Genomic DNA, 13,664 nt, shown 5'->3' with positions numbered 1-13,664 from the left:
CTATATACTGTAAACTGTGAAAAAAATGCGTGCGTACTATTTTCCAGTTTGAAGTGTGCTTAAAGTGATGTCTCGATTTTCTAGTAAACCATATCATCGTAAAATCGTTAATTGTTTTATGTAACTTCAATCGATGGCGAGTAATCGTTTATTGTTTTATCTACCAAAGGGTGTTAACAGTTAACAACTGAAGCTGTGAGTTGTGATTCTAATGCAGGTGAGGTGGGTAGGGCCTAATCCCCTCTATAGACTCTGTACCAGGCACAATTGCTTGATATAGGATAACAGAATATTGATTTACAGACAGTAAATTTATAACAATTACAGTGAGCTGTCTTTATCCACTTTTTTTTTTTTGAGCTGACAACAGTCGTTCACGAAATTTACACGTCGCGAACATGTGCTAAGGTATACATTCGCGAAAAACACACGTCGCAATATTAATACGGTTTACAGTATCATGGGACAGATGCACAATGTAAATAAAGCTACATTATTATTCTGCTTGGTATTGTACTTAACTATCAATTGCCCCATATAGTAAAGTAATTTCAAAAAGCATTGTGTGAGTACTGCTAAAGCAATACATGTTCCCAACTGAGCCCAATATATTTTCTTATCTGCTAAGTTCAAAGGCCATAACCGACAAAAATGGATAAAACCCCAAGAAAATCAAACTTGAACTGTAAATCTAAATAATAATGCTAAATAAAAAACTTCAGCTTGATATCTTGAGACATTGAAATTATTTTTAATAAAATTGCAAAACTATATATCATGGGACAGATGGACAGATGCACAATGCAAATAAAACTACATTATTATTCTGCTTGGTATTGTACTTAACTATCAATTGCCCCATATAGAAACACAAACTGCAAACTTTGTGTCTATTTGCTGTTTAAACAGCTGTAAAACTGGAAATTGAACAGCTGGTACCTCAGTTCTCCAAGGTTAGCATTCATTGTGCTCAAAGCATTAAGTAAGCAATGTGTTTATCATCAGTACCAAGTTTTAATATAGAGAATTTTTGTTTTGTAATATTGGTATTAATTTGAATATTCATGATACAATGTTGATTATATTAAGAAATATATTAAAGTAATTTCAAACAGCATTGTGTGAGTACTGCTAAAGCAATACATGTTCCCTACTGAGCCCTATATATTTTCATACATGCTAAGTTCAAAGGCCATAACTGTCAAAAATGGATAAAACCCCAGGAAAGTCAAACTTGAATTGTAAATCTAAATAATAATGCTCAATAAAAAACTTCAGCTTGATATCTTGAGACATTGAATTTAAAAAAAAAAAAATTGCAAAATTATATATCATGGGACAGATGGACAGACGCACAATGGAAATTAAGCTACATTATTATTCTGCTTGGTATTGTATTTAATCATTAATTCACCAATATTAACACACAAACTGCACCCCTTTGTGTCTATTTGCTGTTTAAACAGCTGTAAAACTGGAAATTGAAGAGCTGGTACTTCAGTTCTCCAAGGTTAGCATTCACTGTGCTTAAAGCACTAAGTAAGCAATAATGTAATCATCATCAGTACCAAGTTTTAATATAGAGAATTTTTGTTTTATAATATTGGTATTAATTTGAATATTCATGATACAATGTTGTTTATATTAAGAACATATTAAAGTAATTTTAAAAAGCATTCTGAGAGTACTGCTAACTTACCGGTAATACATGTTAACTAATGGGTCAGACATATTTTCATGTCTAACAAGTTCAAGGGCCATAACTGTTAAAAATGGGTAAAACCCCTCAAAAGTCAAACTTGAACTGTAAATCTACATAATAAAACTAAACACAAAAGTTCAGTTTGATATCTTGAGACATTGCAAAAAAACAAACAAAAAACATTGCAAAACTTTATAATATTATGGGGCAGATGGAGACAGAAACACACACAATGCAAATAACGCTACATTATTATTCTGCTTGGTATTGTACTTAACTATCAATTGGCCGATATAGACACATGAAATGCAAACCTTTGTGTCTATTTGCTGTTTAAACAGCTGTAAAACTGGAAATTGAACAGATGGTACTTCAGTTCTCCAAGGTTAGCATTCATTGTGCTCAAAGCACTAAGCAAGCAATAATGTATTCATCATCAGTACCAAGTTTTAATGTACAGATTTTGTTTTTAAATACTGAATATTAATGTTACAATGTTGACAAAATACAAAAGACATACCTCTTCAAGTTCAGCTTCAGATATTTGTGGTTCAGGAAGAACCAGTTTACTTCGTTTCTTAACAGGTTCTGTAAAACTGAAAATAAATTTTTATTTTACAGATTCTGAATCCAGATACAAAAAGAATGAATGTTTAATGGCATCAGCTTGGTACTTGGTGATGCCTCGACCAGAAGCGGTCAGGCCCTTTATAAGGGTCCGATGGGCAACCTAGGGAGACACCACAGCATCGTAAAGGTCTAAAATTAACGAGCTACTCTCGATTCACTAATATCAAAACCTATATTAGCTCGGCCATTTACCTTTCGACCGACCGTTCAAAATTGCGCCAAAATTTCCTCAACAAAATTGCGCACCACTTTCTCTTTGGCATTAACGGCTCCATTCAAATTCCATAGCACTACCACCACCCCCACCCGCCTGCTACCGATTCAATCGGGCTGCTGGTGCTCCCTTGCACCTGCCAGTGCAGGCGGTCCCTCCTTCCTCTACCCCCACCTTTCCTGTCATGGAACAGCTTGCTCTGAATGTGCACGTAAAACCCTATGACATGACATGACAATGGCATCAGGGCATGTGCTTATGAAACGTAAGTCTAAACTCAAATATTTAATGATGTCAATTATGCAAGTAATTCATGTGCATTGCCATGCTACGGTCTCAAGATGTCAGAAACTATAAAGTAATTATTAAACAGATATATTATTGACTGAATTATACCTAACAACCTATGTACACTGTTAAGCAATGGCTACTGGACAATCTTTACAGCACTGATACAAAAAACACAACAACAAAACCCAGACAACTATTCAGATTGTTCAGATACTTAATGACTTTGGCAGAGTTGACATCCAGCTGTTTGGACACATATGAGACGAAACTTTGTTTCATGACTTATACAAGACATTACAAACTATTATCATAAATGTAGAGACAACACAAGTGTTAGAAAAGAAACCGTGTATGACAAAGATGCTGCACATACCACTGAGAGTTTATTACAATCCCCAGAAACGGAAAACTATAAGAAGTTTTGGTTTTCACCAATAAATCAAGCTATCCAGCTGTTTTTAATCAAGTTAAAATGTTTCAAATAATCAGCTGTTAAAATGTTTAGCTTGCAAACGTACATAATTTCTAGGTAAAAGATTAATTTCTTACTTGGTTTGTGCAGCAATAGCACCAGGCAAGTCATTTTCTTTTCTCTTTTTCTGTCTTTGTTTGTCTTTCCTTCTTTCTCTCTATAAGTAACAAAAAAGAAAAGTATTATGATATAAATGTAACAAAATTATTGTCATTCTTGTACAGAAAAAATATCACATTATGAATATGTGACTAAAATACTTAGAATACTTAACAAGTTCAAGAACAGTCTAAATGATAACAAATTACAATGTAGTACAAATGATTGTCAAGAATTTAAATCACTTGAAATTTATTTAACACTTAATCCCGTTCTAATAAAATAAAGATGACGAAATTCCCAAAACAAAGCAGCATATAGCTGATTTAATAAAATGAATGAATGTTAAGAAACAGAAATTGTATTTAAAGATATCCCAAAACACATTTATAAGCATCATCTCTAGGGAAATTTGAATACAAACCTCTTCTTTGGTGCTTCTAAGTTCTCCATCCAAATTTTGTTGTCGTAGTCGCTTATAGTTAGGGTCCAAAGGATTATAAGTCTCTTCAGCGGTATCATAGAAACCTGCAGTCAAAGCAAAGCAAACAGGCGTGAGTTTGTATTATGACAGGTATAGAAGAACAGCACTACTTTTAACTGAATAATGATTTTGACATTATATAAAATTACATTAAATCAGCATTTTATATAACAGGTCCTGTCAACATTTTATGAAATATGCATTCAGTGATGACAACAATAGCTATAAAGACACTAGCAGGAATGGTTTATTGTCATTTACCTGATGCTGGTTTCTTTTCAAATGGAATCTCAGCGTTGTAGTCGACCCCACGCTTTTTTCTTCTCTTTTGTTTCACTCTAAAATAAAATGTAACACATTTAATGAAAAATTTTTGGGAGGGGAGTTTTATTGAATAAGATATAAAAATCTGCTGACAATCTAGTCCAGTGAGTTTTTATCATTAATAACAACCCATTACCTCCAATTCAAAATATACTACAAGGTAAAAGTTATTGTGATACATAAAAGACAAAGATAATTGATGGTAAGTTTTTACTGCCGTGTATGAAATGTTATAACATGAAAAGAGAAATGTCCGAAGGTATAGAAACGAGCAATAGTCCATAAAACGGGTGCACCTGCCATATGCAAATGAGCCACATCACTAGAAGGGGTCTAGAGCGAAGTTCACAGTCAGAAGCGAGTGTGTCCACCTTGAGCATTGATACAGGCCTGGCACCGTCGTCTCATTGAGGCCACTAAACGCTGGAGAAAGTTCCTGGGAATGCCATTCCAGATCTGAGGAAGGATCAGCTGGAGTTCCTGCAGTGTTGTTGGCGAGGGGATGTCACAGGTGGTCGGCCGCTATGAGAATGGTCCCTAACCTGGTTGTTTTGTTGATATTGTTTCCATAAGGGCTATATGGTATTTTTGTGGACGTTGAATTGACATGCGACGTCACGCTGCGAGGTCCCAGATTCAAGCATCTCTATGACTAGCCATCTGTCATTTTCACTGAGGCGTGGCATGATGAAATTGCATCAAACAGTTCACTAATGGTGTTTTTCTGACTTCTGAAGGCTGTACAAAGTGGCAATGATTTGCGACTGAATGTCTGGCCTTTTATGGTGAACACTGGACAGGATTTCTCTCGAATATTCCATGTTTTTTGCACAAAGCATGCAATCGCTGCAACAACTGCTTGGTTGCATTTCTTTGAGCTGTTTCATGCACGTTTCTCTGGTTTACATCCATAAATCCATTCACAAATTTATTACTCCAAACAATCCATGCCACAATAATTTTTTATTTTTAGTATAAGATAGGTCAACTGTTGATGTTATTTGCAAATGAAATAGCACTATATTGATTTTTTATTTGCTGAAGTACCCCTTCCAAAAAAAAAACCTAGCAAATTAACACTCAGAAGATTTTAAAAATTAGTTTCTTGGAAATATAAGCTGATATTACACACAGAATAAAGGAAATGGTTTATTTAACAACACCCCACAGAGAATGATTAACACAACAGAAAATTACAATATTGTCTAAAACAAGGTGACATAACTTACTCAATTCCTGCAGCTCTCAACTCTCTTCTCTTCTGAAGTGCAGCTAATCGCCTGTAATAAAATGTGTTTAACATCACTACCATTTCTTGTCCTTGCCAAAAAAACATTAGGATCATGTTTAACACTGTAAAATAATAAATATATAATAGTCTTCACTTTTATGATTGAAAAGGAGAATCCTATACAAAAACCTATTCATAGTTACAGAAAGTTTGTTTGTTTTTAACAACACAACTAGAGCACATTTATTTATTAATTATCAGGCTATTGGATGCCAAACAGTTGTTAATTTTTACATATAGTCTTAGAGAGGAAACCTGCTACATTTTTCCATTAGTAGCAAGGGGTCTTTTATATGAACCATCCTACAGCCTTTGATATACCAGTCGTGGTGAAGACCTATTCAATTCAGCATTCAGAAATTAATTCCATAAATGAGTATGACATTAAAAACGAAAAACAAATTTAAAATAAAATAAAAATCTGAGATAAGAATGAAAAAAAATATTAGTGACCTGGTCATCTCCAAAATTAATTAAAGAATCATGTTCTGTTAAATGCAGTATACCTGGCTTCTTCCAGCTGCTTCTCTCTAGCCTTTCTCTTTGCCTTTTTGCCCTGAGTGTTAGCAAGACGAGCTCGGGCTTCAGACAGCATTTCAAGCTCTGTAAACAAAGGTATAAATATTATATATCACCAGAGGAGTGCTATAAAGAGCTAGAATGCAAGGACATACAGGGCTAGCTCTGGCACTCACCAAATTTTAGCCAATTGCTAATTTCAAAAACAATTGGCAAATTTTATTTTAATTTTGCGAAATAATTTCATGAAATAAATGATATTTTGTTAGTATACAATTGAGCGTCTGCCATTTTTGAAGTTTAGTAGATAATTTGGCAACATTTTCTGCTGACCCAGAGCTAGCCCTGACATATGTTTATAAAACTAAAGATTTTAGACTGAAATTACTACTGACCCAAATTAGAACTTACTATAAATTGCATGTCTTAAAATGGCAGACTAAGTCTGAAATGGGTTACAGACTTAATTTTACATAATCTTCTATCACAAATTAAGTTTAAGGGGCGGGACATAGCCCAGTGGTAAAGCGCTCGCTCGATGCACGATCGGTCTGGGATTGATCCCCGTTGGTGGGCCCATTGGCTTATTTTTCATTCCAACCAGTGCACCATGAATGGTATATCAAAGGCCATGGTATGTACTACCCTGTCTGTGGGATGGTGCATACAAAAGATCCCTTGCTGCTAATCGAAAAGAGTAGCCCATGAAGTGGCGACAGCGGGTTACCTCTCTCAATATCTGTGTGGTCCTTAACCATATGTCTGATGTCCATATAACCGTAAATAAAATGTGTTGAGTGCATCATTAAATAAAAGATTTCTTTCTTTCAAAGTAAGTTTAACTGCTGTTTTACCAGTTATTCCTAAACAAAAATACAAAAGGCTTTACACAGCAAATGATGAAGATCTTGGTGTTTTCTCATCATGAATACGTAACCTGAGACTGCACTTCTTAACATCCAATGAAACGATAAGAACGTTCCAATGTGTCAAAGGATTCACATCATTCAGCATCCAATCACATTAGGGAGAAAATGTATTATGTTGAGAGGTCAGATTAACTTTTTTTTTTTTTTAAAGTAGTAAGTAGTACTATTATATTCTAGTTTTACATGCATCGAAATGAGCATCGTGTCCAGTAACCCATTTACAGATTACTACAAAATATAGCCTGGTAACCTATAGGTTACCACAACTATAAGTTGATGCTGCTAAAATGCAGACATTCTGAAATTGTATCGGTGCACGCGAACATTGGTACAAAAATGAAATCCGGAAGTAAATTTATCTAGTGGGCGCTGCTTAAATGTGGATTGCACGAACATAGGTGCAATTTTGTGCGAGAAAACGAAATGCGAAAATAAATTTATTTAGTGAGCACTGCTTAAACGCAGAATGACTATAATTGCTTGCAATTGCACAAGTGCGTGCAAACAACGATACAATTCTTTACGATAAAATTAAACGTGGAAGCCTGGAATGCACTGCCTGGTTTAATTTCGGAAACTACCATGCGTTGAATCGACTTTTCTTACATGTGGTAGCCTCCCAGTAACCTGAACAACCGTTCTCGACTTATTTCGATGCCTGGTTTTAATACATCAGTGTGATAGTTTAATACCCACCATCTTCATCCATATCCACTGGATCCGGTCTGGCTGGTTTGGTTTCTGGATTGGGGTCGATCTCACCAGGTTTCAGCTTGCGTGGGTCATCCTCACTTTCGTCACGGTTCTGAGCTTTGTCTCTGTTGGGAATCAATACAAAATTACAATACAGAATTTATAACATGATGTAAATATTCTGAAAGCAGCCAAGTTAACGCAAACCAATTAAAAAAAAAAATTCAATACCAACCAACTATATTGTGTTTAAAGACAACCCCAAAAATTGTTTAGTAAGTGATCATATAGTAATTGTAACACACAGTCTAAAGAATGAAATTAAAACCCACTGATACCATAAGTGCTTCTCTTTACAAATTAACTGCAAAGATTTTATCTGCATTTCTTGAAAGAGAACAGCACATAATGTGACCTTTGATAATGCATATATTATATATGTATTATAGAATGTGCCAAGTAAGTTGGAAAATGTATGTCCAACCTACTTGTTTTCAAATGTGATAAGGTATGTTTTAGTCAATCAGGCATGTAATAATTACAACTTTTGTAATTAGTTTTTGTTTAAGAGTTAATATTAGGAATGAGTGGGACAATATGTCAAATTAAAAAACAGTAAAGTACTCTTACAACAAACATGCTTAGAACGAACATCTGCATAGAACGAACTTATCGAAAAGTCCCATATTATCTCCCTATATATTAATAACCGAGTTATGCAAATGTGTACATTGAACTATAACTGCTAACTAACTAGCATGGTCCCTTCCGGATCATTATGAGAGTATTTTACTGTATTGTTGAAAATCATTTTCTACCTTAAAAAAGCCCCCTTTCATCTCCCCGATCTAAATGTATCAACTTACAGCAGAAGTTCGTAATGCTCCAGACACTGTGCAGCAGTCCGGCCGATTATGGGGGCGATGGTTCTCCACTGTGTTGGCATCAACTTGGCCAAATGGAGAAGTTTCTCCTCCTCCTCTCGGCTCCATTCCGTTTTCTTGATGCTCGGATCAAGCCATTCATACCTAAAAGCAAAGAAATGTTAACTTAACAACCTGTGAGAACAATGCATATAACAAGCAGCTGTTAGGTTAAAAAAAAAAGTCTGTTTTGTCTAAACAACACCACTATAACGCTGTGATTAATTAATTATCTGCTATTCGATGCCAAACATTTGTTAATTCCAACAGATAGTCTTCACAGGAATCCTACATTTTTCAATTAGCAATAAAGGATCTGTTAAAGGAATTTCCTATTTGTAAATAGGACAGCACATACCACGGCCTTTGATAAAATACCAGTTGTGTGGCCATGGTTCATACAGACCTGGTGAACAGAAATTCCAGTACTTTTCAAGTATATTTTTCAGTTTTTCAACTAGTCTTTGGCACAATGTTACAAGCAGTTTAACACACACACATCACTAGTTAACTACAGCTGACCGTTTTTCAGCACACGACTGGTTACCTATCTCGGTCATAAACTGGTTCAACTATTAGTAATGCACAGTTTCCAGTAGACAGCAGCCCAGTCTACTTTAATCTTCACACTGTGGTGCATATAGCAAGCGCAACAAGGACCTGTATGCCAGTCTATCTATATCGGCAGCAACATATATCACTTCCGGGTTTTGATTACGACAAATACCCAAGAAATACGTCAGCAAATACTTATTATTTTTTCCAGATTTTAATCAGTAAGAGAGACATTCTGGTTGTAAAAAAAAACCTCAAGTACATTTCGGCAATTTTCAAGTAGTTTTTAATGAAATTCCAGTACTTTTCCAGGACCTTTTCTGAATTTGCAAAATTCCAGTACTTTTCAAGTACTACATCAAAATTCAAGGACTTTTCCAGGCCCGTGCGAACCCTGGTGGCAATAGTTGGGACTGGTGGTGGTTAGATCCTATGACCAAAGCACCTCAGGCAAGATAGAAAAAAATGACTCCTTCTACAGCCCTCGAAATAAGCTGGGGCAGGACGTTAGCCCAGTGGTACAGCACTCGCTTGATGTGCGGTCGGTGTGGAATCGATCCCCGTCAGTGGGCCCATTGGACTATTTCTCGTTCCAACCAGTGCACCACAATTGGTATATCAAAGGTTGTGGTATGGTGCATATAAAAGATCCCTTGCTGCTTATTGAAAAGAGTAGACCATGAAGTGGCGACAGCAGGTTTCCTCTCTCAATATGGTCCTTAACCATATGTCGGACGCCATATAACCGTAAATACAATGTGTTAAGTGCGTTGTTAAATAAATCATTTCTTTCTTTCGAAACAAGCTATAGTTGACATAACCAATTAATAGGTTACATGCTATTTCTTAGAAGGCAAAACAAGTTGCCCTTCATAATAGACTAGTGGATCATACCAAACACTAGTGTGGTGTTCAGACACATCTCTCCCTCCCCCCATCACCTTTTATATTTGCATGTCACCCCATAACACAAATCAAATACTGTCTGAGTACCCCCACCACAAAATAAAATCTAGGCCACACCAATGCATTCAGCTGAATTGAGTATTACATTAATGCAAAAAAAATATTTGCACCAATCAATATTATGCTCATATGGCACGAGTTTGAAGGCATTCGAAAACAAAGACTTTTCAAATCACAAACATGGAGGACAAATTAAATCAGGAATTTATCATGAATGGATCATATTTAACACCAAACTTCTCTGTCCATTATGATTGTCAAACATTATGCTTATCCGATTAAACTTTCTCTTGTGAGAACAAATGAATAAGTGCTCATTTCAAATGCTGTTACAGGAAAACAAGTCATAACCTGGCCTATCGTTCACAACTTATTTCGCAGGCCGCTTCCACTGTTTTTTTTAAAAAACAGAAAGGAATCTGTTTTAAATACAAGCACAATTCTAGTACTAAAGAAATCTCAGTTGTGTTTCAGGTGTACGATTTCCTACTGTACTACTACTACTAATGTGGAACTAAAACAAAAATAATCATGTACCATCTGGCTTTACACTGCTTTGACGACTTTCTGTGAAGCAGGGATGCAATTCTGGCCCATTGGTTTTTGCCATATTTCATAACAGCTGCCTTCAAGATTTCATCCTGGAAAGTATGAACATTTAATAAAGTTTACAATTTAACAAAAAACAGCAACTTTTTTAAAGGTTTATCACACTATTTCATGCTTAATTAGTAGTATTAAGCATAAAAAGAAGGTAAATGTGGCACTTGGTATAGTGCTGTGATAGTGGGACAATCTTTCTATGAATGCTGGTCAACTTGACATAAAAACCAAGTCACCCCCTACCAACTTGCCCCAAATGGTTTAGTCAACTCGCCCCAATTTCAACTTTACTGTCCATAAATAATGTTGACGATATCATTAAAAATGGACATCTAGAACTTTGGTGCATCATTTTATATATTACGACAACTTGCATGTCTTCGAAATTTTCTTATATTGGGGATGTCCTAATTTCAAATAAATAATAATCTATTATTAATAATGACGATGTACAGTTTGATAGTGTGACGTCAGAGACGCGGTCCCTTGATCTGGAGAGCTTACACTTCAAATCCATAAAGAATTATAAGTCTTGACATAGCTTACCAAAACAATGAGTGTTCGTTCGACAAAACTGTTTGCGTACAATATGAGCTGTTAAATGAAGACAGACACACATTTACTTACAACAGTGCGAGTAGGGATGGTGGAGCAACTATTTGTCAGACCAGAACCGGTCATTCGACCAATTACAAGCCCGGAGCCCTAAAGTAACCCGGAGGAACCAAACCACACCTTCGGATGCTAATGCCAGAGTTATTATGTTCCTATTTAGCATAAAGATACCCTCGAATATGATGATTAAATATGTAAACAATTACAATGTAGGACAAAACATTTTTTTGGTGTGTTTTTTTTATAGAAAATATCGCATTTTTTTTATGTTCGGGATGTAACATAATTAAATTTTGGATGCAACAGTGTAAACAAACGCTCTAATTCGACAAGGCGCTTCACTTTCATTACCCTGACTATTGTAAAACAAACATAATGACTGAGAGTATAATCAACTTTTAAACTAATATAGTTCTATTTGCATCAATGAACTAAATGGTGTTATAGTATTTTTCTCTCATACCAAAAAGTAGCATATTATTAGGCTATGGGAGGGTGCGTTTTAGGAGTAAAACGAACCACTCACGATACCCAAGTGAATAATTTTCCTTTTCTTTGGTACACCTAACGTAATTTGGTCAGTTTTGGTAATTTTAGCATGGGAAAGTTATATAATTCTCTCTCAATTTGTCTCGACTATTGGCATTTACAAACTTGAATATTACCGTGAACTATGAAGACTCCTTTAAAGTTGTCTGTGAATCTAAATCCGTAAGTCTTTTTATAATTAGTGTACAATAGAGATTGAAAGTAGTCTCGACTTGTAAACAACATTGTCATGATCTTAACGGGAACACAGGTGTTTTTGTCATGGGCAAAACATCTATCATTAAGTTAACTAAACAGTGCATGTCATCTATGCAGTCTTAGTAGCTCCAACTTATCTGTGCCGGTCTGGTTACAGCAGATAAAAGCTGTTTCAAATATAATTGTCCATTGCTCCTGTTGTTACTGTTACTAAGTACTATAACAATTTATATCTTTGAAATCCCAGTGAATGTTCTGGTATGAAATATGTTGCAGTTCTGTTAAATCTAATATAATAATTTGTTTACTTTGAACCTAATAAAGTGCAACTGAGGCGAGTTGACCAACCACTGGGGCAAGCTGTTAAAAAAATTTGGGACGAGTTGACAAACGCTAGGGGGAGTTGGTAGGGGCGAGCTGACCTGCTTCCTCTTACTGTTACCGTAGGCTTATAGTATTTCTACAAAGGGTTTAAAATGGCGAAAATAGAGATATACCTACATATTAATTATTATTTTGTTTAATCACAAATACATAACAGCTTACAAGACATTTTATCATCATTGCAATAACTGTCGGGTTGGAATTGAGATGCAGATAGTTGAGAAATGTTGAGCCAACTTGAGGTTAAAATCTATCAAATGTCTCACAAAAACTATTGCAAAAATACTTATATTTTCTTATATTACAATGAAATATACCTCAGTGTTCCTCCAAACACCACCTTTGATCATTATTCGAGGCATCTTGATTGTCTTGGTGTGTTATTCTGCAACAAGAAATATATTTATTCACAAAAACGAATTTTACACGCTGAAAAACCAAAACCGGAAGTAACCGGAAGTTCCTAATGAAAATTTGTTATACTACTTGTAAAACTATTTATTCTAATTACTAGTTATAAACAGCAACTGTTTTCATATTTCCACACACACGCGCGCGCGCGCACACATATCTACACACACACACACACACACACACACACACACACACACACACACACACACACACCACGCGCGCACAGATTATACCATACACAAATACGCATGAACAGAGCCCCGTTCCACAAAGCGATCTTAGCCCTAAAATCACTTTGAGTGCATAGCTACCTTACGCACTAAGGTGATCTTAGTGCTAAGATCGTTTCGTGGAACGGGGCCCTGGTCAGGTCATATGGCTTTACGTGCACATTCAGAGCAAGCTGTTGTAGCGTGAACAGGTCTACACACTATATACATACACACTACTCACATGCATTCGCTGCCACCATATCAGGTATTGAAAAAAAAAAATGGTTTTTTAAAATGCATTTTATGATAGACGTAGAGAATAATACATTCGTGTCCGTTAGATACCATTTATACCACGAGTTGTGAGATAAATCGTATTTGTTTTGAGATATTTTATTGATAAAAAAAGAATCAAAAGGATTGCACAACAGGCAGAGCCTATATAAGTGCTCTCCTAAACAAGATGGACATCAGACAATATTCATAATCATATATATCTAAAGCATAATAACAATGTCCAATGGCATAAAATATTTAACACAATTAATATTTTTTAATATATAGTAATAAAAAGTAGAGAGTAGATAAAATAGAAAT

General features: G+C 35.4%; 1 protein-coding gene across 1 annotated transcript in view; it reads right to left on the bottom strand.

Moving 5' to 3' along the window:
• Window positions 1–12,896, bottom strand: part of LOC121370768 (cell division cycle 5-like protein) — a 30,470-nt gene extending 17,574 nt beyond the window's left edge. The window contains exons 1-10 of the mRNA XM_041496223.1: window positions 12,759–12,896; window positions 10,630–10,733; window positions 8,515–8,676; window positions 7,652–7,773; window positions 6,014–6,110; window positions 5,446–5,496; window positions 4,154–4,230; window positions 3,833–3,936; window positions 3,387–3,466; window positions 2,223–2,298 (exon numbers count right to left, since the gene is read on the bottom strand). Of these exons, the coding sequence (XP_041352157.1) occupies window positions 2,223–2,298; window positions 3,387–3,466; window positions 3,833–3,936; window positions 4,154–4,230; window positions 5,446–5,496; window positions 6,014–6,110; window positions 7,652–7,773; window positions 8,515–8,676; window positions 10,630–10,733; window positions 12,759–12,803 (918 nt within the window). The 5' untranslated portion in view covers window positions 12,804–12,896. The remainder of the gene's footprint in view (window positions 1–2,222; window positions 2,299–3,386; window positions 3,467–3,832; window positions 3,937–4,153; window positions 4,231–5,445; window positions 5,497–6,013; window positions 6,111–7,651; window positions 7,774–8,514; window positions 8,677–10,629; window positions 10,734–12,758) is intronic.
• Between the last annotated feature and the right edge of the window lie 768 nt (window positions 12,897–13,664).

Source organism: Gigantopelta aegis, chromosome 4 (assembly GCF_016097555.1).
Source record: "Gigantopelta aegis isolate Gae_Host chromosome 4, Gae_host_genome, whole genome shotgun sequence".
NCBI classification, from domain to species: domain Eukaryota; kingdom Metazoa; phylum Mollusca; class Gastropoda; order Neomphalida; family Peltospiridae; genus Gigantopelta; species Gigantopelta aegis.
Note: the sequence above shows the minus strand (reverse complement) of the source record. Positions and strands in the feature narration are given on the sequence as shown.